Source organism: Tachyglossus aculeatus, chromosome 16 (assembly GCF_015852505.1).
Source record: "Tachyglossus aculeatus isolate mTacAcu1 chromosome 16, mTacAcu1.pri, whole genome shotgun sequence".
Lineage (NCBI taxonomy): Eukaryota > Metazoa > Chordata > Mammalia > Monotremata > Tachyglossidae > Tachyglossus > Tachyglossus aculeatus.
The window spans coordinates 1,934,494-1,958,378 of record NC_052081.1 but is presented as its reverse complement, the minus strand read 5'-3'; the positions used below and the strand labels follow the sequence as shown (position 1 = coordinate 1,958,378).

Sequence of the window (23,885 nt, the reverse complement as noted above, 5' to 3'; positions counted from 1 at the left end):
GGTGAGCCCGGGGCCAGCCGAACCCGGGGGTGGTCTTCAAGGGTCCCGGGAAGGCCGGGGGTCGCTCACCTGGTGCTTCTGAAGCTCCTGGACGTATCTGGCCAGCTCTTCCTCGGTCAGCTCCACGTCCGCCGGCTGCTGCTGCCCCCCTTTTCGTTTTTTCCCTGCAAGGACCATCATCGATCGTATTTATTTATTGAGCGCTTACTGTGCGCAGAGCACTGTACTAAGCACTTGGGAAGTACAAATCGGCCAGGTCAGAATGGTTAGGGTAAGCTCGTTGTGGGCAGGGAACGTGTCCCTTTATGGTTCTGCTGTCATTCATTCAGTCGTATTTATTGAGCGCTTACTGTGGGCGGAGCACTGGACTAAGCGCTTGGGAAGTCCAAGTTGGCGACATATAGAGACGGTCCCTACCCAAAAACGGGCTCACGGTCTAGAAGCAGAGGGGAAGCAGCGGGTCTCAGTGGAAAGAGCCCGGGCTTTGGAGTCAGAGGTCGTGGGTTCAAATCCCGGCTCTGCCACCTGTCAGCTGTGTGACTTTGGGCAAGTCACTTAACTTCTCTGGGCCTCAGTTCCCTCATCTGTAAAATGGGGATTAAGACTGTGAGCCCCACGTGGGACAACCTGATCACCTTGTAAACTCCCCAGCGCTTAGAACAGTGCTTTGCACATAGTAAGCGCTTAATAAATGCCATTATTATTATTATTATTATTATTAGAAGTGATTATAGACTGTCAGCTCGCTATGGACAGGGACTGTGCCTGCTAATTCTGTTGTACTCTCCCAAGCACTTAGTACAGTGCTCTGCATATAGTAAGAACTCAATTCATTCATTCACTCATTCAATTGTATTTATTGAGCGCTTACTGTGTGCAGAGCACTGTCCTAAGCTCTTGGGAAGTCCAAGTTGGCGACATATAGAGACAGTCCCTACCCAACAATGGGCTCACGATCTAGAAGTGATTATAGACTGTCAGCTCGCTATGGACAGGGACTGTGCCTGCTAATTCTGTTGCATTGTACTCTCCCAAGCACTTAGTACAGTGCTCTGCATATAGTAAGGACTCAATTCATTCATTCACTCAATCGTATTTATTGAGCGCTTACTGCATGCAGAGCACTGGACTAAGCGCTTGGGAAGTACAAGTCGGCGACATATAGAGACGGTCCCTACCCAACAGCGGGCTCACAGTCTAGAAGAGGGAGACACACAACAAAACAAAACATATTAATAAAATAAAATAAATAGAATAAACATGTACAAATAAAATAAATAAATAAATAGAGTAATAAATACGTACAAACATATATACATGTATACAGGTGCTGTGGGGAGGGGATGGAGGTAAGATGGGGGGATGGGGAGCCTGTGAGCCCACTGTTGGGTAGGGACTGTCTCTATATGTTGCCAATTTGTACTTCCCAAGTGCTTAGTACAGTGCTCTGCACATAGTAAGCGCTCAATAAATAAGATTGATGATGATGGGGAGGGGGAGGAGGGGGAGAGGAAGGAGGGGGCTCAGTCTGGGGAGGCCTCCTGAGAAGGACTCAATAAATACCACTGATCGATTATTTCGTACTTACCTCAGTGCTTAGTACAGTGGTTGGGACATCGAAAGCACTTAAATGCCACTGTTATTATTATTACAATATATCAATCAATGGTATTTATTGAGCACTTACTACTTGCAGAGCACTGTACTAAGCACTTAGGAGAGTACAATACAGCAGAACTAGCAGACACATTCCCTGCCCACGATGCGCTTCCAGTCTACCTTACCCACTCTGCGGCTTTAGAACTAGCTCACGGATCGATTCCTTTCTCTTCCCTCCTCCTGTCTGGATTTTATTTCACGGTCTCCACAAATCATTTTCAAGTCTAGAACCCCGGTCTGCTGGATCCACGGGACCCCCGTCCGAGCCAGAATAATAATAACAATGCTGGCATTTGTTAAGCGCTTACTATGTGCAAAGCACCGTTCTAAGCGCTTGGGGGGATACAAAGTGATCAGGTTGTCCCACGTGGGGCTCGCACTCTTAATCCCCATTTTACAGATGAGGTAGCTGAGGCTCAGAGAAGTGAAGCGACTTGCCCAAGGTCACACAGCAGACTTGCCACGCTGCTTCAGAAGTGGGGGGGTGCCCTTTTTACCCCCGGGCTGGGGGACGGGGGAGGGTCCTTACCGTCACAGGCCATGGCGGTGCACACCCAGTTGCCGCAGGCGCAGACGCAGCGATTGCACTCCACCTGGGTCTCAGCCCCGTCGTCGTACGTTTCGTCTTCCAGGGCGCACTCTGCGGGGGACGGACACAGTTCAGTTCCCCCCGGGGAGCCCGGGCCTTTTGCTCCGTTGTCCCGGGAAGGGGCCGGGAGCGCTTAGTAAGCGCTCAATAAATACGATTGGATGAATGGTCCCCAACGTGGCCCTGCTCCCGGCTTCGCTTTGGCCCGGCTCTCAGCTCCACCACCAAGATCCCCATCCCGGCCCGGCTCCTGGCTCCACCCCGGTCCCTGATACGGTGTGGCTCAGTGGAAAGAGCCCGGGCTTTGGAGTCAGAGGTCACGGGTTCAAATCCCGGCTCCGCCAATTGTCAGCTGGGTGACTTTGGGCAAGTCACTTCACTTCTCTGGGCCTCAGTTCCCTCATCTGGAAAACGGGGATTAAGATCGTGAGCCCCCCGTGGGACAACCTGATCACCTGGTAACCTCCCCAGCGCTTAGAACAGTGCTTTGCACATAGTAAGCGCTTAATAAATGCCATTATCATCATCATCCTCGTCCCCATCCCGGCCCCCAGGCCCAGCCTCCCCTCCGCCAACCAAGTCTTCCCTGAGTGGGGAAGGGGGGACGGCCTACTTTTCTCAGGTGGGTTGAAGGAAGGGTTGAGGCACTTGAGGAACTCGGCGAAGCTGAGCTTCCAGTCGGCGTTGTCGTCCGACAGCTCGATGAGGGCGTCGACGCAGAGGCCCCTGGAAGAAAGCAGAGAGCTCGACGGGAACGACGCGGGGACTCCCGGGCTCGAGAGAACGGCCTCGGCCACCACGCTTCCCAGCGTCTACGATTAAGGGGACACTGGGGCCCGGTCCCAGCATCCCATCCCCGGAATCTGCCAGGGAACCGAGCACTTTGAGATCCAGAAATCCCCATCGTGCAGCTGCCCGGCCCCCCATCCCTCATTCCGCCCCAATTTTTTCTTTTCCCAAGAACCTCCCCAAATCTGCCAACCCAGCCTCCAGAGGAGGATGACGGTAGGGACTGTCCCTATGTGTTGCCGACTTGTACTTCCCAAGCGCTTGGTACAGTGCTCTGCACACAGTGAGCGCTCAATAAATACGATTGAATGAATGAATTAACGGCGGGGTGGCTCCCAAGGAGATCGGGTTGGACGCAGGCCTTGTGTAATACCTTCTGTATTACTCTATTTATTTATCTTATATTACTCTTTATTTACTTATTTTATTTGTACATGTTTATTCTATTGATTTTATTTTGTTAATGTGTTTTGTTTTGTTGTCTGTCTCCCCCTTCTAGACTGTGAACCCACTGTTGGGTAGGGACCGTCTCTATATGTTGCCGATTTGGACTTCCCAAGTGCTTGGTACAGTGCTCTGCACACAGTGAGCGCTCAATAAATACGATTGAATGAATGAATTAACGCCGGGGTGGCTCCCAAGGAGATCAGGTTGGACGCAGGCCTTGTCCCGCAGCGGGCTCTTACCATGTGTATTACTCTATTTATTTATTTAGCTTATATTACTCTTTATTTACTTATTTTATTTGTACATGTTAATTCTATTGATTTTATTTTGTTAACGTGTTTTGTTTTGTTGTCCGTCTCCCCCTTCTAGACTGTGAACCCACTGTTGGGTAGGGACCGTCTCTATATGTTGCCGATTTGGACTTCCCAAGCGCTTAGTACAGTGCTCTGCACACAGTAAGCGCTCAATAAATACGATTGAATGAATGAAAGAATCAGGCCCATGGAATTCACTGGCACAGGCTAAAATTTCCCTGGAGAGGGTTCGGACACGGGGCTCTGTAACGGCATCTGCCTTGGGACGGGACACAGGAGCGTGGGATGAGCCATCCCACTTGGAAGCCCCGATCCCTGAGGGGAGGGGGCTGTCACATGGATTGGGGGCCCAACGAGGCCCATTTGGGATGTGACAAAGATTCGTCCTCCCTCTCGGCCCCACAGCTCTTACGTCCGTAGCTGTAATTTCTATATTTCTATTCATGTTTGTCTCCCCCTCTATCATCATCATCATTATCAATCGTATTTATGGAGCGCTTACTATGTGCAGAGCACTGTACTAAACGCTTGGGAAGTACAAATTGGCAACATATAGAGACGGTCCCTACCCAACAGTGGGTTCACAGTCTAGAAGGGGGAGACAGAGAACAAAACCAAACATACTAACAAAATAAAATAAATAGAATAGATATGTACAAATAAAATAAATAATAGACTGCAAGCTCAATCAATCAATCAATCAATCAATCGTATTTATGGAGCGCTTACTATGTGCAGAGCACTGTACTAAGCGCTTGGGAAGTACAAATTGGCAACATATAGAGACAGTCCCTACCCAACAGTGGGCTCACAGTCTAAAAGGGGGAGACAGAGAACAAAACCAAACATACTAACAAAATAAAATAAATAGAATAGATAGGTACAAGTAAAATAAATAAATAAATAGGGTAATAAATATGTACAAACATATATACATATATACAGGTGCTGTGGGGAAGGGAAGGAGGGAAGATGCGGGGGATGGAGAGGGGGACGAGGGGGAGAGGAAGGAAGGGGCAGGGAACCTGTCCGTTTATTGTTGCATTATACTCTCCCAAGCACTCAGTACAGTGCTCTGCACACAGTAAGCACTCAATAAATACGACTGAATGAATGGATTCAACCACATTGAAAGCAACTTCCACTTGACTTTGTATCCGGTGAAAAATAAAACAACCCAAATCGTCGTCGGCTGTTGTCGGCAGCGTCCCCACCGAAAACAAAGGTGACCCTAACTTCTCAACCCCCTCTTGAATCACCGGGTCAAGTCCCTCCCGCAAATCTCCGGGTCCAATCCACCCCACTCCTAAAATCTCCCCGGCCAACTCCGCCCCCACCGAAAAGTCCCGGGTCTTCCGGGTACCTGAGCAGCTTGTTGGTCTCTTGATCCACGTAAGTGGTGATGTTGAGGGCGGTCTCGTTCTGCTCCACGAACTTCAGGAACTCACTGGAGTCCAAGCTGGAGTCTCCGTTGTCGAAGTTCTGCAAGGGGCCCAGCGGGACGCGTGGGGCTCGGCTCTTGGCCGGTCCGAAGGGCTCCTTTGAACCGTCCCACCCTCTTTTCTTCTCCCATTCCCTTCTGCCTCGCCCTGACTTGCTCCCTTATACTCATCTTCCTCCCAGCCCCACGGCCCTTAAGTCCATTTTGGTAATTTCGTTATTTACGCCAATGCCCGTCTTCCCTTCTAGGCCCTACGCTTGTTGTCGGCAGGGAATGTGGCTTTTATTGTTCTATTGGCCTCTCCCACTCGCTCAGTATAGTGCTCTGCAAACAGTAAGCGCTCAATAAATATGATTGACTTACTGACCAGAGGGATCACCCCCACTTCTCCTTACTCCCTCAGAAGAGACAATACCATTTCCCTCTAGTAGCCTGTGGAGGGTTTCCCGGCAAGGAAGCAGCATGTGAGATATATGTATATATGTATATATACATATACATGTATACGTATAGTATATATGTATATATACATATATGTATATATGTATATATACATATACACGCATACGTATAGTATATATGTATATGTATATATGTATATATACATATGCATGTATACGTATAGTATATATGTATATATACATATGCATGTATATATACACACATGTATATATATTTTATATGTACATACACACACATATATACATATATGTATATATGTGTATATATGTATATATGTTTGTACATATTTATTACTCCATTTATTTATTTATTTTACTTGTACATATCTATTCTATTTATTTTATTTTGTTAGTATGTTTGGTTTTGTTCTCTGTCTCCCCCTTCTAGACTGTGAGCCCACTGCTGTGTAGGGATCGTCTCTAGATGTTGTCAACTTGTAACAATAATAATAATAATAATAATAATAACGGCGTTTATTAAGCGCTTACTACGTGCAAAGCACTGTTCTAAGCGCTGGGGAGTTTACAAGGTGATCAGGTTGTCCCACGGAGGGCTTACAGTCTTCATCCCCATTTTCCAGATGAGGGAACTGAGGCCCAGAGAAGTGAAGCGACGTGCCCAAAGTACTTCCCAAGCTTTCAGTACTGTGCTCAGCACACAGTAAGCGCTCAATAAATACGATTGAACGAATGAATGAATGAATGAATGAATGAATGAAAGAATGAATGAACACTTCTCCCTCCGGGGGTGGGTGCCGTCGAGACGGGGATTTGAGCACCGTGTGAGGTTGGATTGGGGCGCAGGTGGGGGAGAACCACTGTTTAGCCCGCCCTCTGAGGAGTCCAGTAATTAAATCTAAGAGCAGGTGTCTCTAGCCCGCCCGAGGCAGGAGGCGTTGCCACTTCTCTTGGACCTAAAGGCGGCACGATGGTTGCTGGGAGGAATGGGACGGGCTCCCTCCTTCTGGGAAGGCCCGGGGTCCCGGGAGCCGCTGCCAAGTTGGTAATAATAACAATAACGTTGGTATTTGTTAAGCGCTTACTATGTGAAAGCACTGTTCTGAGCACTGGGGGAGATACAAGGTAATCAGGTTGTCCCACGAGGGGCTCACAGTCCTCATCCCCATTTTACGGATGAGGGAACTGAGGCCCAGAGAAGTGGAGTGACTTGCCCGCAGTCACACAGCTGACAAGTGGCGGGGCCGGGATTTGAACCTGCAGCCTCTGACTCCAAAGCCCGGGCTCTTTCCACTGAGCCACGCTGCTTCCCAGTAGGTATCAATCAATCGTATTTATTGAGCGCTTACTGTGTGCAGAGCACTGTACTAAGCGCTTGGGAAGTCCAAGTTGGCAACATATAGAGACAGTCCCTACCCAACAGTGGGCTCACAGTCTAAAAGAGTGGGCTCACAGTCTGAAATGTATGTGTATGGTATGTGTAATCGGTTCCCATCTAAAGCCAATCATCTTGAAATGAGAGGATGGCACAGCAGACGGAGCCCGGGCTTGGGAGTCTGACGGTCATGGGTTCGAATCCCGGCTCCGCCACTTGTCGGCTGGGTGACCTTGGACAAGTCACTTTCATTCATTCATTCATTCAATCGTATTTATTGAGCACTTACTGTGTGCAGAGCACTGTACTAAGCGCTTGGGAAGTACAAGTTGGCAACATAGAGAGACGGTCCCTACCCAACAGCGGGCTCACTTTTCTGTGCCTCAGTGACCTCATCGGTAAAATCGGGATTAAGACGGTGAGCCCCACGTGGGATAACCTGATTACCATGCATCTGAAGCAGCGTGGCTCAGTGGAAAGAGCCCGGGCTTTGGAGTCAGAGGTCACGGGTTCCAATACCGGCTCCTCCAATTGTCAGCTGCGTGACTTTGGGCAAGTCACTTCACTTCTCCGTGCCTTAGTTCCCTCATCTGTAAAATGGGGATTACGACTGTGAGCCCCCCGTGGGACAACCTGATCTCCTTGTAACCTCCCCAGCGCTTAGAACACTGCTTTGCACATAATAAGCGCTTAATAAACGCCATCATTATTATTATTATTTATTACCCCAGTGCTCAGAACTGTGCACACATAGTAAGCGCTTAACCTTACCTGTATATATGTATATATGTTTGTACGCATTTATTACTCTATTTATTTATTTATTTTACTTGTACATATCTATTCTATATATTTTATTTTGTTAATATTGGTTTTGTTCTCTGTCTCCCCCTTCTAGACTGTGAGCCCACTGTTCATTCATTCATTCAATCGTATTTATTGAGCGCTTACTGTGTGCAGAGCACTGGACTAAGCGCTTGGGAAGTACAAGTTGGCAACCTATAGAGACGGTCCCTACCCAACAACGGACCATCTCTATATGCCAGCTTGGACTTCCCAAGTGCTTAGTCCAGTGCTCTGCACATGGTAAGCGCTCAATAAATACGATTGATCGATTGATTGATTGATTAACAAATACCATCATCATTATTATTATTTCTCTGGGCTTCAGTTGCCTCATCTGTCGGATGAGGATTGAGAGTGTGAGCCCCACATGGGACAGGGACTGCGTCCAACCCGATTTGCTTTTATCCACCCCAGTGCTTAGTACAGGCACACAAATAGCATAATTATTATTATTATCTCGCGCTCCTCCGTCCTTGTCGAAGTCCCCCCCGCCGCTCCCCGTCCTTTGTTCCCAGGGCCCTGCTCTTTGATGTGAGACCCCTCCCCTCCGTCCCACTCTTTTCCCTCGTGACCGCTCCCGGCCCTGCGGAGCTATGGGCCGGGCCGCGGATTATGGACGGACGCGGAGGAGAAAGGGTGTGGGCACCCTGCCATCCTGGGGGCAGAGGGAGAGGGGAGCTGGCTTTGCCGGCTGGAAGATGCACGGAGTTAAAAGGCATCTAAGAGCATCGCCTAAAGCGGCTCTGCTTTCCCCTGAATGGCTGGCCCCAACCAGACCAGCAGGTAATAATAATAATAGTAATAATAATAATAATAATAATAATAATAATAATAATGGCATTTGTTAAGCACTTACTACGTGCCAAGCACTGTTCTAACCCCTGGGCGGGGGGGATACACGGTAATCAGGTTGTCCCACCTGGGGCTCACAGTCTTAATCCCCATTTTACAGATGAGGCCCAGAGAAGTGAAGTGACTTGCCCAAAGTCACACGGCTGACGAGTGGCGGAGCCGGGATTAGAACCCAGGACCTCTGACTCCCAAGCCCGGGCTCTTTCCACTGAGCCACGCTGCTTCTCTATATCTCTAACACTATAACACGGATGGGGTTCTAACTATAACTTCTCTAACACTATATCCTGTATATATGTCTAGATGTTTGTACATATTTATTACTCTATTTATTTATTTTACTTGTACATATTTATTCTATTTATTTTATTTTGTGAATATGTTTGGTTTTGTTGTCTGTCTCCCCCTTCTAGACCGTGAGCCCGCTGTTGGGTAGGGACTGTCTCTAGATGTTGCAAACTTGTACTTCCCAAGCGCTTAGTCCAGTGCTCTGCACACGGTAAGCGCTCAATAAATACGATTGAATGAATGAATGAATGAATGATTGACTGATGATCGACTGACTTGGGGGCCTAATTTCGCCCCTGGGCGTCTTACCCCATGTGCCACCCGCGTCTGACACCCCACGAACCCTGCAATTACAGGGAGCCATGCTGGGAGGGAGGGAGGGAGGATTCCTGGCCCCCCCAGGGGTACCTTGAAGTAGCGGTCTAAGACTTGACTGTAGTTGCTGCCCTTGGAAAACCAGCCGTCGGGGACGATCTCAGCTTCCAGCCACTGGATGATGCGTCTCCGGAGCTCATCGCGGTCAGACTGGTAGCAGACCACTGTTGGCGGCGGCGGGCGGGGGTCACGGACCACGCGGGGACGGAGAGAGGGCAAGAAGTGGGGTAAGACCCAAGATTATGGCGGCTTGGTCATTCCCAGATTATGTTTCTCCAATATTCGCCTCTCTGCCTCTCCGGATGGGGAGAGTTCCCAAATGGCACACCTCGCATTCCAGCCTGGACTGCACTGGGAGCCAGAGAGGGTCAGTGTCGCGGGGCAGAGGTGACCCCTTGGGCGTCCCGATCCACCCGAACCTGTTGGATTCCCAACCAGGACTTCCCAGAACCACCCAGAGGGATTCCAGCTCTGGCTCCCTTCTCCCAAAGAGCCTTGGGACCTGGATCAGAGGGATCCTCGCTCCCATGACCACAATCCCCGAGTATCCACCCATGGGGGCAAGCCTGATCTGCAGGGACAGAGCCCTGCTCCGGTTTTGACCCAGATGGGAGGAGTTTGGGTGGAACCACCGGGAAGCCGGATGCCCAGGGAGAGAAGGGACGGGTCAGCTCGCTTCCGTCAGCCCCTGGGGTTCTTGGCATCGGTGAGCAACGGGCCCAAGGCCCAACAGGCTCGAGACCCCAGGGCTCCGGCGATGGCCAGATCGGCTGTGCCCACCCCAGGGCCGGCTGGCATTGGCGGGAGAGGCCATCTCCCGACGAAAGACTCGGACCCCGGGTTCCCGGGAGCGGTTGCCGCGGACCAGCTGGCTTGGGGGCGGGGGAGGGCGCGGCCGGGCCTCACCTGGACTTGAAGACGGAGTCGTCGGCTTCTTTTCTGTCAACGGAAAGAGAGAGACGTTGTGGCACGGGGAGAGTTCGCGTGGGGCGGGCCACAGGAGCTCGCCCCTGGACCGGTCAGGGGTCATCACCCTATTTGGCACGTAGAAAAACCCCCTGTCAGGATACAGACTGTGAGCCCACTGTTGGGTAGGGACTGGCTCTATATGTTGCCAACTTGTACTTCCCAAGCGCTTAGTACAGTGCTCTGCACACAGTAAGCGCTCGATAAATACGATTGATTGATTGATTGACAGCTCAGGGGCCTGAGGGGTTTGGAGATCATACTGCACCTGGGACAGTCCAACCAGGGTCGGCGGGAGACCATCCTGTTGTCCTCCCGGGTGACTTTTGAGATTTGTCCAGATTATAAATATCCCTGGGTCAACCCCGTGGCCCGTTCGGCTGAGGACTCTGAGTCTGATGGGGCCACCGGGCCCCTTGGAGGAACTGTGTGTGCTGGTTGCCCTTCTGGATGCCCACCCTCATGGGCATCTCTGACGTTCCCCTCTCCATCTCTGACTCTCCTCCAGTAGTTCAACCCGGACCATCGTGGCTCTGTGACTGTTCAACCTGTGACTCCTCTGTTGGACCAGTGATAGTCCTAGGAATCTCTCCTCTTAGCTGCGATGCGCTGTGGCCCTCACGTTTTGAGGAATTTGTCTTTTAGTTCCATTTTAGGGTTCTCGGCATGTAGTTCAGTGTCCTGCATACAATTCTATAAATGCTATTTTTGATGACTACTGCAGTTTAGATAAGAAACAATCCACCGAAAAACCCAATGCAGCCATGTTTCGTTTTGCTGTCCGTCTCCCCCTTCTAGACCGTGAGCCCGTTGTCGGGTAGGGACCGTCTCTATCTGTTGCCGGCTTGGACTTCCCAAGCGCTTAGTACAGTGCTCTGCACACAGTAAGCGCTCAATAAATACGACTGAATGAATGAATCCCACCCCCCTGACGCTCCCCCAAGCAGCGTGGCTCAGTGGAAAAGAGCCCGGGCTTTGGAGTCAGAGGTCATGAGTTCAGATCCCGGCCCCACCAATTATCAGCTGTGTGACTTTGGGAAAGTCACTTCACTCCTCTGTGCCGTTACCCCATCTGTAAAATGGGGATGAAGGCTGTGAGCCCCCCGTGGGACAACCTGATCACCTTGTAACCTCCCCAGCGCTTAGAACAGTGCTTTGCACATGGTAAGCGCTTAATAAATGATTATTATTATCCCAGACTCCCCCAGTGACCCAGCACAGACCATCTATCAATCATCCTTTACTATTCCTCTTTATCCCTGGGTCTCCCCAAGTGACCCAGGTGGAACCATCCCTGAATCTCCCCCTCCGTCCCTGATTCTCCCCCGGTGACCCCGCCCAGACCATCCAACACCCCCGATTCTCAATCAATCAATCAATCAATCGTATTTATTGAGTGCTTCCTGTGTGCAGAGCACTGTACTAAGCGCTTGGGAAGTCCAAGTTGGCAACATAGAGACAGTCCCTACCCAACAGTGGGCTCACAGTCTAGATTCTCCTCTCTCTATCCCTGACTCTTTTCCAGGGATCCAGCACGGACCGTCCTACATCCCTGACTCTCCCCCAGTGAGCCGGCATGGATCCCGGAGGATGGAGAGGAGGGAAGGCTCCGGAGGCAAAGCAGTGTCGCGTAGTGGCTAGAGCCCGGGCCTGGGATTCAGAAGGTTTCCAATCCCTGTTCCGCCTCTTGTCGGCTGTGTGATCTGAGGCAAGTCACTTCGCTTCTCTGATCCTCAGTTCTCTCATCTGTCAAATGGGGATTAAGACCGTGGGGATTATGAGCCTCTCCTATGCTGCGAGAAGCAGCGTGGCTCAGTGGAAAGAGCCCGGGCTTTGGAGTCAGGGGGCATGGGCTCAAATCCCGGCTCCGCCACTTCAATTCAATTCAATTCAATCGTATTTATTGAGCGCTTACTAAGCGCTTGGGAACCTGATTACCTTGTATCTCCCCCAGTGCTTAGAACCATGCTCGGCACATAGCAAGCGCTTAACAAATACCATTATTTATTTATAGGGATTTATTTATGGGGGCAGCAGTGTGGCTCAGTGGAAAGAGCCCGGGCTTGGGAGTCAGCGTTCAGGGGTTCTAATCCCGGCTCCGCCACATGTCTGCTGTGTGACCTGGGGAAAGTCACTTAACTTCTCTGCGCCTCAGGTACCTCATCTGTAAAATGGGGATTAAGACTGTGAGCCCCACGTGGGGCGACCGGATTACCTTGTATCTACCCCAGTGCTTAGAACCGTGCTTGGCACGTAGTAAGCGCTTAACAAATGCCATTATTATTAGTATTATATCAATCTGTAACCTCCCCAGCGCACAGAACAGCGCTGTGCACATAGTAAGCGCTTAACAAATGCCATCATTATTAGTATTATATCCCTTTGTAACCTCCTCAGCGCTTAGAACAGTGCTTTGCACATAGTAAGCACTTAACAAATGCCATCATTAATACTATTATATCACTCTGTAACCTCCCCAGAGCTTAGAACAGTGTTTTGCACGTAGTAAGCGCTTAACAAATGCCATCATTAATATTATTATATCACTCTGTAACCTCCCCAGCGCACAGAACAGCGCTGTGCACATAGTAAGCGCTTAACAAATGCCATCATTATTAGTATTATATCACTTTGTAAACCTCCCCAGAGCTTAGAACAGTGCTTTGCACATAGTAAGCACTTAACAAATGCCATCATTATTAGTATTATATCACTTTGTAACCTCCCCAGCGCTTAGAACAGTGCTTTGCCCATAGTAAGCGCTTAACAAATGCCATCATTATTATTATTATATCACTCTGTAACCTCCCCAGCGCTTAGAACAGCACTGTGCACATAGTAAGCGCTTAACAAATGCCATCATTATTAGTATTATATCCCTTTGTAACCTCCCCAGCGCTTAGAACAGTGCTGTGCACATAGTAAGCGCTTAACAAATGCCATTATTATTATTATTATTATTATTATTATCATTATTATTATTACTATTATTATTTATCTCTCAAATGGGGATTAAGTCTGTGAGCCCCACGTGGGACCTGGACTATATCCGACCTGATTAGCTTGGATCTTGCTTAGCTTAGAACAGTGGTTGACACACAGTAAGCGCTTAACCAATGCTATCTTTATTATATTATTATTCTTATTCTTCTTCTTATTATTATTATTAGAGGGGAGGGGCAGACTTCACACCTTTGCACTGTCCATCGTAGTCCACCTGGATCTTGGAGCCGGTGAGGCAGGCGTCACGGTGCAGCTCGCAGTGGTTGAGGTAAGTCTTTCCGTTGCTGCCGCACACGGGCCTCTTGTGAGGTTTGCATTGCTGGAACGGAGCACGATTCGGTCAGAAAATCGTATTTACGGAGCGCTTAGTGCGTGCAGAGCACTGTACTAAGCACTTGGGAGAGGACGATCCAACAATCAACAGCCGCCCGCCCTGCCCACAATGAGCTGATAGTCTAGACGGGGCGGGGGGGGGACATGAATAGAAAGAAATAAATGACGGATATGGGCGTAAGTGGTGTGGGGCTGGGAGGGGAGCGGTGAATCAATCAATCAATCAATCGTATTTATTGCTTAAGAAATGACATTATTATATTAGAAATGCCATCATTATTATTATTATTAATCAGTCAATTGTATTTATTGAGCGCTTACTGTGTCCCAAGCACTGTACTAAGTGCTTGGGAAGTATAAGTCCCTTCCCCACAGCACCTGTATATATGTATATATGTTTGGACATATTTATTACTCTATTTATTTATTTATTTTATTTTACTTGTACATATCTATTCTATTTATTTCATTTTGTTAGTATGTTTGGTTTTGTCCTCTGTCTCCCCCTTTTAGACTGTGAGCCCACTGTTGGGTAGGGACTGTCTCTATATGTTGCCAATTTGTACTTCCCAAGCGCTTAGTACAGTGCTCTGCACATAGTAAGCACTCAATAAATATGATTGATTGATTGATTGATTGATTGACGATCCAACAATAAACAGCCGCTCGCCCTGCCCACAATGAGCTGATAGTCTAGACGGGGCAGGGGGGACATGAATAGAAAGAAATAAATGACAGATATGGGCATAAGTGGTGTGGGGCTGGGAGGGGGGCGATGAATCAATCAATCAATCAATCAATCAATCAATCGTATTTATTGAGTGCTTACTGTGGGCAGAGCACTGTACTAAGTGCTTGGGAAGTACAAGTCCCTTCCCCACAGCACCTGTATATATGTATATATGTTTGGACATATTTATTACTCTATTTATTTATTTTATTTTACTTGTACATATCTATTCTATTTATTTCATTTTGTTAGTATGTTTGGTTTTGTCCTCTGTCTCCCCCTTTTAGACTGTGAGCCCACTGTTGGGTAGGGACCGTCTCTATATGTTGCCAACTTGGACTTCCCAAGAGCTTAGTACAGTGCTCTGCACACAGTAAGCGCTCAATAAATACGATTGATGGTGATGAAGTTGGGAACATATAGGATAAATAAAGGGAGTGAATCAGGGTGACGCAAAAGGGAGTGGGAGAAGAGGAAAGGGGGGTTTAGTCAGGGAAGGCCTCTGGGAGGAGGTGGGCCTTCGATAAGGCTTTGAAGGGGGGCAGAGTCACCGTCTGTTGGATTTTTAGACTGTGAGCCCACTGTTGGGTAGGGACTGTCTCTATATGTTGCCAATTTGTACTTCCCAAGCGCTTAGTACAGTGCTCTGCACATAGTAAGCGCTCAATAAATACGATTGATGATGATGATGATGATATGAAAAGTCGTTCATACACTGCGAGAAGCAGCGTGGCTCAGTGGAAAGAGCCCGGGCTTTGGAGTCAGAGGGCATGGGCTCAAATCCCGGCTCCGCCGCTTCAATTCCATTCAATTCAATTGCATTTATTGAGCGCTTACTGTGTGCAGAGCACTGGACTAAGCGCTTGGGAAGTACAAGTTGGCAACATATAGAGACGGTCCCTAGCCAACAGTGGGCTCACAGTCTAAAAGGGGGAGACAGAGAACAAAACCATACTAACAAAATAAAATAAATAGAATAGATATGTACAAATAAAATAGAGTAATAAATTTGTATAAACATATATACATATGTACAGGTGCTGTGGAGAGGGGAAGGAGGTAAGTCAGCTGTGTGACTTTGGGTAAGTCACTTCACTTCTCTGGGCCTCAGTGACCTCATATGTAAAAGGGGGATGAAGACTGTGAGCCCCCCCGTGGGACAAACTGATCAATCAATCAATCAATCAATCATATTTATTGAGCGCTTACTGTGTGCAGAGCACTATACTAAGCGCTTAGGAAGTCCAAGTTGGCAACATATAGAGACAGTCCCTACCCAACAGTGGGCTCACAGTCTAGAAGGGGGAGACAGAGAACAAAACAAAACATATTAACAAAATAAAATAAATAGAATAAATATGTACAAATAAAATAAATAAATAGAGTAATAAATTCGTACAAACATATACACATATATACAGGTGCTGTGGGGAGGGGAAGGAGGTAAGTCAGCTGTGTGACTTTGGGCAAGTCACTTCACTTCTCTGGGCCTCAGTGACCTCATCTGTAAAATGGGGATGAAGACTGTGAGCCCCCCGTGGGACAACCTCATCACCCTGTAACCTCCCCGGCGCTTGGAACAGTGCTTTGCACTTAGTAAGCGCTTAATAAATGCCATTATTATTATTATTATTATTATTCAGTCAATTGTATTTATTGAGCCCCTACTGTGTGCAGAGAGAAGCAGCATGGCTCAGTGGAAAAAAGCCCGGGCTTTGGAGGCAGAGGTCATGGGTTCAAACCCCAGCTCCACCAACTGTCAGCTGGGTGACTTTGGGCAAGTCACTTCACTTCTCTGGGCCTCAGTTCCCTCATCTGTAAAATGGGGATTAAGATTGTGAGCCCCCCGTGGGACAACCTGATCATCTTGTAACTTCCCCAGCGCTTAGAACAGTGCTTTGAACATAGTAAGCGGCTTAATAAATGCCATCATCATCATCAGAGCACTGTACTAAGCGCTTGGGAGAGGACAATAGATCAATATGTGAGCCCACCGTTGGGTAGGGACCGTCTCTATATGTTGCCAACTTGGACTTCCCAAGCGCTTAGTACAGTGCTCTGCACACAGTAAGCGCTCAATAAATACGATTGAATGAATCAATCAATAGGACAGACACGTTCCCTGCCCACAGGGAGCTGACGGTCCAGAGGGGCAGGCGGGCGTGAATAGAAATCAATAAATGAGGGATGTGGACCTAAGTGTTGTGGGATTGGGAAGGGGGGATGAAGAAAGGGAGCGAGTTCGAGGGAAGCAGAAGGGAGGGAGAGAAGAGGAAAGGAGGGTGGCGTCAGAGGAGACAATGACAGCAAAGGGAACAGGGCTCCGGCCCGGGCATCCCCCCCTGCCATTTTATTTTCACATCACGAAGCCCCTTCATAATAATAATAATAATAATCATAATAATGATGGCATTTGTTAAGCGCTTACTATGTGCAGAGCACTGTTCTAAGCGCTGGGGGTGGATACAAGGTGATCAAGTTGTCCCACATGGGGTTCACAGTCTTAATCCCCATTTTCCAGATGAGGGAACTGAGGCTCAGAGAAGTTAAGTGACTTTCCCAAGGTCACACAGCAGACATGTGGCGGAGCCGGGATTCGAACCCCTTCCCCTGGGAAAGCCCTCCTTTCCCAGCCAACAGCATTAGTGGGGCAATCCGAGAAGAAAAAAGGGGGAAAACCAGGAAAACAGAAAACGGCCCCTTGCCTTTTTTTTTTTCAGATATTTCTTAAGCGCTTGCTGTGTACCGGGCGCTGTACTAAGCGCTGGGGGAATTGCGAGCTACTCAGGCTGGACCCGGTTCACGTCCCACGTGGGGCTCGCGGCCTTCATCCCCATTTTACAGATGAGGTAACTGAGGCGCGGAGAAGTGAAGGGACTTGCCCAAGTTGACGCAGCAGCATTAGTACTGGAAATCAACAGTGGCCATTTGCCTTGATAGTAATAATAATAATGTTGGTATTTGTTAAGCGCTTACTATGTGCTCAGCACTGTTCTAAGCGCTGGGGTAGATACAAGGTTATTAGGTTGTCCCACGGGGGGCTCACAGTCTTCATCCCCATTTTGCAGATGAGGGAACTGAGGCCCAGAGAAGTAAAGTGACTTGCCCAAAGTCACACAGCTGACAAGTGGCGGAGCCGGGATTTGAACCCATGACCTCTGACTCCAAACAGGGTAGGGTAGGTCTCCCCCTTCTAGACTGTGAGCCCACTGTTGGGTAGGGACCATCTCTCAATGTTGCCAACTTGGACTTCCCAAGCGCTTAGTACAGTGCTCTGCACACTGTAAGCGCTCAATAAATACGACTGACTGAATGAATGAATAAAACAAACCAATAAACCAATAAAGCCAACGATTCCGGTGCCAGATCTGCTGGTGGCAGGATGGACTTTTTCCCCACTTAACCAACCGCTTAGTACAGTGCTCTGCACACAGTAAGTGCTCAATAAATACGATTGAATGAATGAATGAATGAATGGTGTCTGACCATATTTCCCGGGGCACAGGGTCACTGCCGGTTAATCAATCAATCAATCAATCGTATTTATTGAGCGCTTACTGTGTGCAGAGCACTGGACTAAGCGCTTGGGAAGTCCAAGTTGGCAACATCTAGAGACAGTCCCTACCCAACAGTGGGCTCACAGTCTAAAAGGGGGAGACAGAGAACAAAACCAAACATACTAACAAAATAAAATAAAAAGAATAGATATGTACAATTAAAATAAATAAAGCGCTCAGCAAGAGGCTTGCTCTCTGCAGACAGGGTGGAGACCATTTATATGTTGCCGACTTGTACTTCCCAAGCGTTTAGTACAGTGCTCTGCACACAGTAAGAGCTCAATAAATACGATTGAATGAATGAATGAATAAAACAAACCCAAAAAGCAATAAACCAATAAAGCCAACGATTCCGGGGCCAGACCTGCTGGTGACAGGATGGACTTTTTCCCGACTTAACCAAGCGCTTAGTCCAGTGCTCTGCACACAGTAAGCGCTCAGTAAATACGACTGAATTAATGAATGCATAAAACAAACCAATAAAGCAATAAAGCCAACGATTCCGGGGCCAGACCTGCTGGTGACAGGATGGATTTTTTCCCCACTTAACCAATCAATCAATCAATCAATCATATTTATTGAGCGCTTACTGTGTGCAGAGCACTGTACAATTGTATTTATTGAGCACTTACTGTGTGCAGAGCACTGGACTAAGTGCTTGGGAAGCCCAAGTTGGCAACATATAGAGACGGTCCCTACCCAACAGCAGGCTCACAGTCGAGAAGGGGGAAACGGAGAACAAAACCAAACATATTAACAAAATAAAATTAATAGAATAGAGATGGACAGTAAAATAAATAAATAAATAGAGTAATAAATCCGTACAAACATATATACATATATACAGGTGCTGTGGGGAAGGGAAGGAGGTAAGGCGGAAGGGATGGAGAGGGGGATGAGGGGGTGCTCTGCATCATCATCATCATCAATCGTCTTTATTGAGCGCTTACTATGTGCAGAGCACTGTACTAAGCGCTTGGGAAGTACAAATTGGCAACATATAGAGACAGTCCCTACCCAACAGTGGGCTCACAGTCTAAAAGGGGGAGACAAGGGTCACTGGCGGTTAGCGCTCAGCAAGAGGCTTGCTCTCTGCGGACACGATGGAGCCCATCGCTCCCACGGAGAATCTCTCCCCCCGTGCCCCGTGGCGGGCAACTTACCTCCATGCAGAGGCAGGAGGGCTGCCCCTTCTCAGTGACGGCGCATTCGCGGCCTGCCCCGCAGAAAACGTTGGCACAGATTTTCGATTTGCTCTTCGGCTCTTCCTGCAAAGCAAGACGATAAAATCACCACCGGACCTTTTTTTTTGGCGGGACGGAGGGGGGACCAAGGAGGGACCCAAATCAGGACAAACCAAGGAGAGAATCTCCCTTCTGCCCTTTCCTAACGTAGTTTTTTTTATGGTTTCTGTTGAGTGCTTACTATGTGCCTAGCATTGTTCTAAGCACTGGGGTAGATCAAGATAATCAATCAATCAATCGTATTTATTGAGCACTTACTGTGTGCAGAGCACTGTACTAAGCGCTTGGGAAGTACAAGTTGGCCACACATAGAGACAGTCCCTACCCAACGGTGGGCTCATAGTCTAGAATCAATCAATCAATCGTATTTATTGAGCGCTTACTGTGTGCAGAGCACTGTATTAAGTGCTTGGGAAGTCCAAGTTGGCAACATATAGAGACAGTCCCTACCCAACAGTGGGCTCACACTCTAAAAGGGGAAGACAGAGAACAAAACCAAACATACTGACCAAATAAAATAAATAGAATAAATATGTACAAGTAAAATAAATAAATAAATAGAGTAATAAACATGTACAAACATATCATCATCATCATCAATCGTATTTATTGAGCGCTTACTGTGTGCAGAGCACTGGATTAAGTGCTCGGGAAGTACAAGTTGGCAACATATAGAGACAGTCCCTACCCAACAGTGGGCTCACAGTCTAAAAGGGGGAGACAGAGAACAAAACCAAACATACTAACAAAATAAAATAAATAGAATAAATATGTACAAGTAAAATAAATAGAGTAATAAATATGTACAAACATATATACATATATACAGGTGCTGTGGGGAAGGGAAGAAGGTAAGATTGGGAGGATGGAGAGGGGGACGAGGGGGAGAGGAAGGAGGGGGCTGAGTGTGGGAAGGCCTCCTGGAGGAGGTGAGCCCTCAGTAGGGCCTTGAAGGGAGGAAGAGAGCGAGCTTGGCGGATGGGCAGAGGGATTGGGGGCATTCCAGGCATTCCAAATATACCGCACACACATAGTTGGGGCTCCCCACTCAAAGCGTCTTCGAATCCCAAGAGTGTCCAGCTTCCCTCGGCCCTTCCCACCGTGCCCCTTTTCAACTGGGCCAACTGGGCCAGAGGGAGAGCGGGGCCCCCCTCTTCTCGCCGTCCAGACGTCTTTGTCCGCGGAGACTCGGTTTCCTCCCTGCCGAAATGAGTCATGGAAAAACTTCCCAACTCCCGGCGCCCCCTCCCCACCGACATGTCCGCGGAAAGGGGTGTAACCTGAGATGGGGGACCCTTGTCATCCAGGGAGAGGGGGAAGAAGGGTGGGAAATCGGGAATGCAGACAGAAACAGTCACACACACGCTTCCTTTCTCTCTCTTTCTCTCTGTCTTGGGTTTCCACCTTCCTCCCCCAACAAGGGGCTGGGGAATTCCAGGAATCAGATCCTGGAAACCAGGGATTGCGTCGACTGACCCTCCTGGGAGTTGGGAGGACCTGGGTTCTAATCCCGGCTCCACCACTTGTCTGCTGAGTAACCTTGGGCAAGTCAACTTCACTTCTCTGTGCCTCAGTTCCCTCTTCTGTAAAATGGGGATTAAGACTGTGAGCCCCACGTGGGACAGGGTGGGTCCAACCCCATTTGCTTGGATCCACCCTAGTGCTTAGTATAGTGCCTGGCACATAGTAAGCGCTTAACAAATGCCACCATTATTATTATTACTGTATTGGACTCTCCCAAGTGCTCAGTACAGTGGTCTGCAAAGAGTGCAGTGTAAGCCTCTTGAGGGCAGGGATCACGCCTAACCACTTTACTGTATTTTTAGACTGTGAGCCCACTGTTGGGTAGGGACTGTCGCTATATGTTGCCAACTTGGACTTCCCAAGCGCTTAGTACAGTGCTCTGCACACAGTAAGCGCTCAATAAATACGATTGATTGATTGATTGATTGTATTGGATGCTCCCAAGCACTCAGTACACTGCACTCAGTAAGTGCTCAAGATTCATTCATTCATTCAATCATATCTATTGAGCGCTTACTGTGTGCAGAGCACTGTACTAAGCGCTTGGAAAGTACAATTCGGCAACATATACAGACAGTCCCTATCCAACAACAGGCACACAGTCTAGAAAGCGGGTACAGACAGTGCCTGGGGGGAGGGGGTCAATAATAATAATAAGAATGATGGCATTTATTAAGTGCTTACTATGTGCAAAGCACTGTTCTAAGCACTGGGGAGGATAAAAGGTGATCAGGTTGTCCCACGTGGGGCTCACAGTCTTCTCCCCCATTTTACAGATGAGGTAACTGAGGCACAGATAATTTTAGGGACTTGTCCAAAGTCACATGGCTGAGAAGCAGCGGAGTCGGGATTTCATTCATTCATTCATTCATTCATTCATTCATTCATTCATTCATTCATTCAATCGTCTTTATTCATTCATTCATTCAATCAATCATATTTATTGAGCGCTTACTGTGTGCAGAGCACTGTACTAAGCGCTTGGGAAGTACAAGTTGGCAACATAAAGAGACGGTCCCTACCCTACAGCGGGCTCACAGTCTAGGACCTCTGACTCCAAAGCCCGGGCTCTTTCCACTGAGCCACGCTGGTTCCCTATTGTACTTCCCAAGCGCTTAGTACAGTGCTCTGCACACAGTAAGCGCTCAATAAATACGATTGATGATGACAGATACCACTGGTGGACTGCCGGATTGAACCGGATTGCTAGAGTCCCCCAGTCAGCTCTCAGCGACACTTGGGGTGCGGCCTTTTCAGATCCAGGATTGAGGCCAGGAAAAGTGTTGGCAACTGGAGCCCCTCATTCCATTCATTCATTCATTCATTCATTCAATCGTATTTATTGAGCGCTTACTGTGTGCAGAGCGCTGGACTAAGCGCTTGGAAAGTACAAGTTTGCAACATACAGAGATGGCCCCCACCCAACAGCGGGCTCACAATCACTCAATCGTCTTTATCGTATTTACTGAGCGCTTACTGTGTGCAGAGCACTGTACTAAGCGCTTGTACTAAGCTCACAGTCTAGAAGGGGGAGACAGACAACGAAACAAAACATATAAACCGAATAAAATAAATAGAATAAATATGTACAAGTAAAATACATAAATAAATAGAGTAATAAATCTGTACAAACATATATACATATATACAGGTGCTGTGGGGAGGGGAAGGAGGTAAGGCCGGGGAGAAGGGGAGGGGGAGGAGGGGGAGAGGAAGAAGGGGGCTCAGACTGGGAAGGCCTCCTGGAGGAGGTGAGCTCTCAGTAGGGCTTTGAATGGAGGAAGAGAGCGAGCTCTCATTCCAGAGCAAGTGGGCCTCCCGCCCGGGCCTGGCCCTCGCAGAAGGGATTAAGAGCCAGGTGTCGCTCCTGTAGAGTGAATAATCACCATAATGCTGGTATTTGTTAAGCACCTACTATGTGTCAGGAACTGTACTAAGTGCTGGGGTAGATAATAATAATAATTATGGTATTTGTTAAGCGCTTACGATGTGCCAAACACTGTTCTAAGCGCTGGGGGAGATACAAGGTAATCAGGTTGTCCCACGCGGGGCTTCCCAGACTGAGCCCCCTTCTTCCTCTCGCCTTCCTCCCCCTCCCCATCCCCCCCCGCCTTACCTCCTTCCCCTCCCCACAGCACCTGTACATATGTATATATGTTTGTACGGATTTATTACTCTATTTATTTTATTTGTACATATTTAGTCTATTTATTTTATTTTGTTAATATGTCTTGTTTGGTTCTCTGTCTCCCCCTTCTAGACTGTGAGCCCATTGTTGGGTAGGGACCGTCTCTACTTGTACTTCCCAAGCACTTAGTCCGCACACAGTAAGCGCTCAATAAATACGATTGAATGAATGAATGACAAGCGGCAGAGCCGGGATTGGAACCCACAACCTCCGACTCCCAAGCCCGGGCTCTTGCCACTGAGCCACGCTGCGTCTCCCAGTCGGGTTGGACACAGTCCCTGTCCCACATTGGGCTCACAGTCTTCACCCCCATTTTCCAGATGAGGGAACCGAGGCCCAGAGAAGTAAAGTGACTTGTCCGAAGTCACCCGGCAGACATGTGGAGGAGCCAGGATTAGAACCCGGGTCCTTCTGACTCCCAAACCCTTCTGACTCCCAAACCCGGGCTCTTGCCACTGAGTCACGCCGCTTCTCCCGGCCCTCCTCGTGCGCACGTTTCAGTGGGGTCTGCTGGAAGCAGACAGAGGTAATTAAATGTTCCCGTACACTGCGTTGCCATAGCAACCGCTGGTCCGGAGGGGAAGGGGGGACCCCCCCGCCCATCCCCCCAGTGAGACGGAGGCGGGAAGGGGGCCTTCATGCTCGGGAATGCCGCGGAGAATCTCCGACTGGGCGACTACAACTGGGCAACACAAAGACACCTGGCTGCTAACAGTCAATCGTAATAATAATAATAATAATGGCATTTATTAAGCGCTTACTCTGTGCAAAGCACTGTTCTAAGCTCTGGGGAGGATACAAGGTGATCAGGTTGTCCCACGAGGGGCTCACAGTTTTAATCCCCACTTGACAGATGAGGGAACTGAGGACCAGAGAAGTGAAGTGACTTGCCCAGAGTCACCCAGCTGACAAGCGGCGGAGCCGGGATTTGAACCCACGACCTCTG

The 23,885-nt window shown here is 48.5% G+C and overlaps 1 protein-coding gene across 1 annotated transcript in view; it reads right to left on the bottom strand.

Moving 5' to 3' along the window:
- The window catches only part of FSTL1 (follistatin like 1), a 44,807-nt gene that overhangs the window by 2,390 nt on the left and 18,532 nt on the right, over window positions 1–23,885 (bottom strand). Inside the window, exons 3-10 of the mRNA XM_038758530.1 lie at window positions 19,147–19,251; window positions 13,553–13,682; window positions 10,301–10,333; window positions 9,428–9,558; window positions 5,162–5,280; window positions 2,862–2,974; window positions 2,189–2,299; window positions 70–164 (exon numbers count right to left, since the gene is read on the bottom strand). Coding sequence (XP_038614458.1) covers window positions 70–164; window positions 2,189–2,299; window positions 2,862–2,974; window positions 5,162–5,280; window positions 9,428–9,558; window positions 10,301–10,333; window positions 13,553–13,682; window positions 19,147–19,251 — 837 coding nt within the window. The remainder of the gene's footprint in view (window positions 1–69; window positions 165–2,188; window positions 2,300–2,861; window positions 2,975–5,161; window positions 5,281–9,427; window positions 9,559–10,300; window positions 10,334–13,552; window positions 13,683–19,146; window positions 19,252–23,885) is intronic.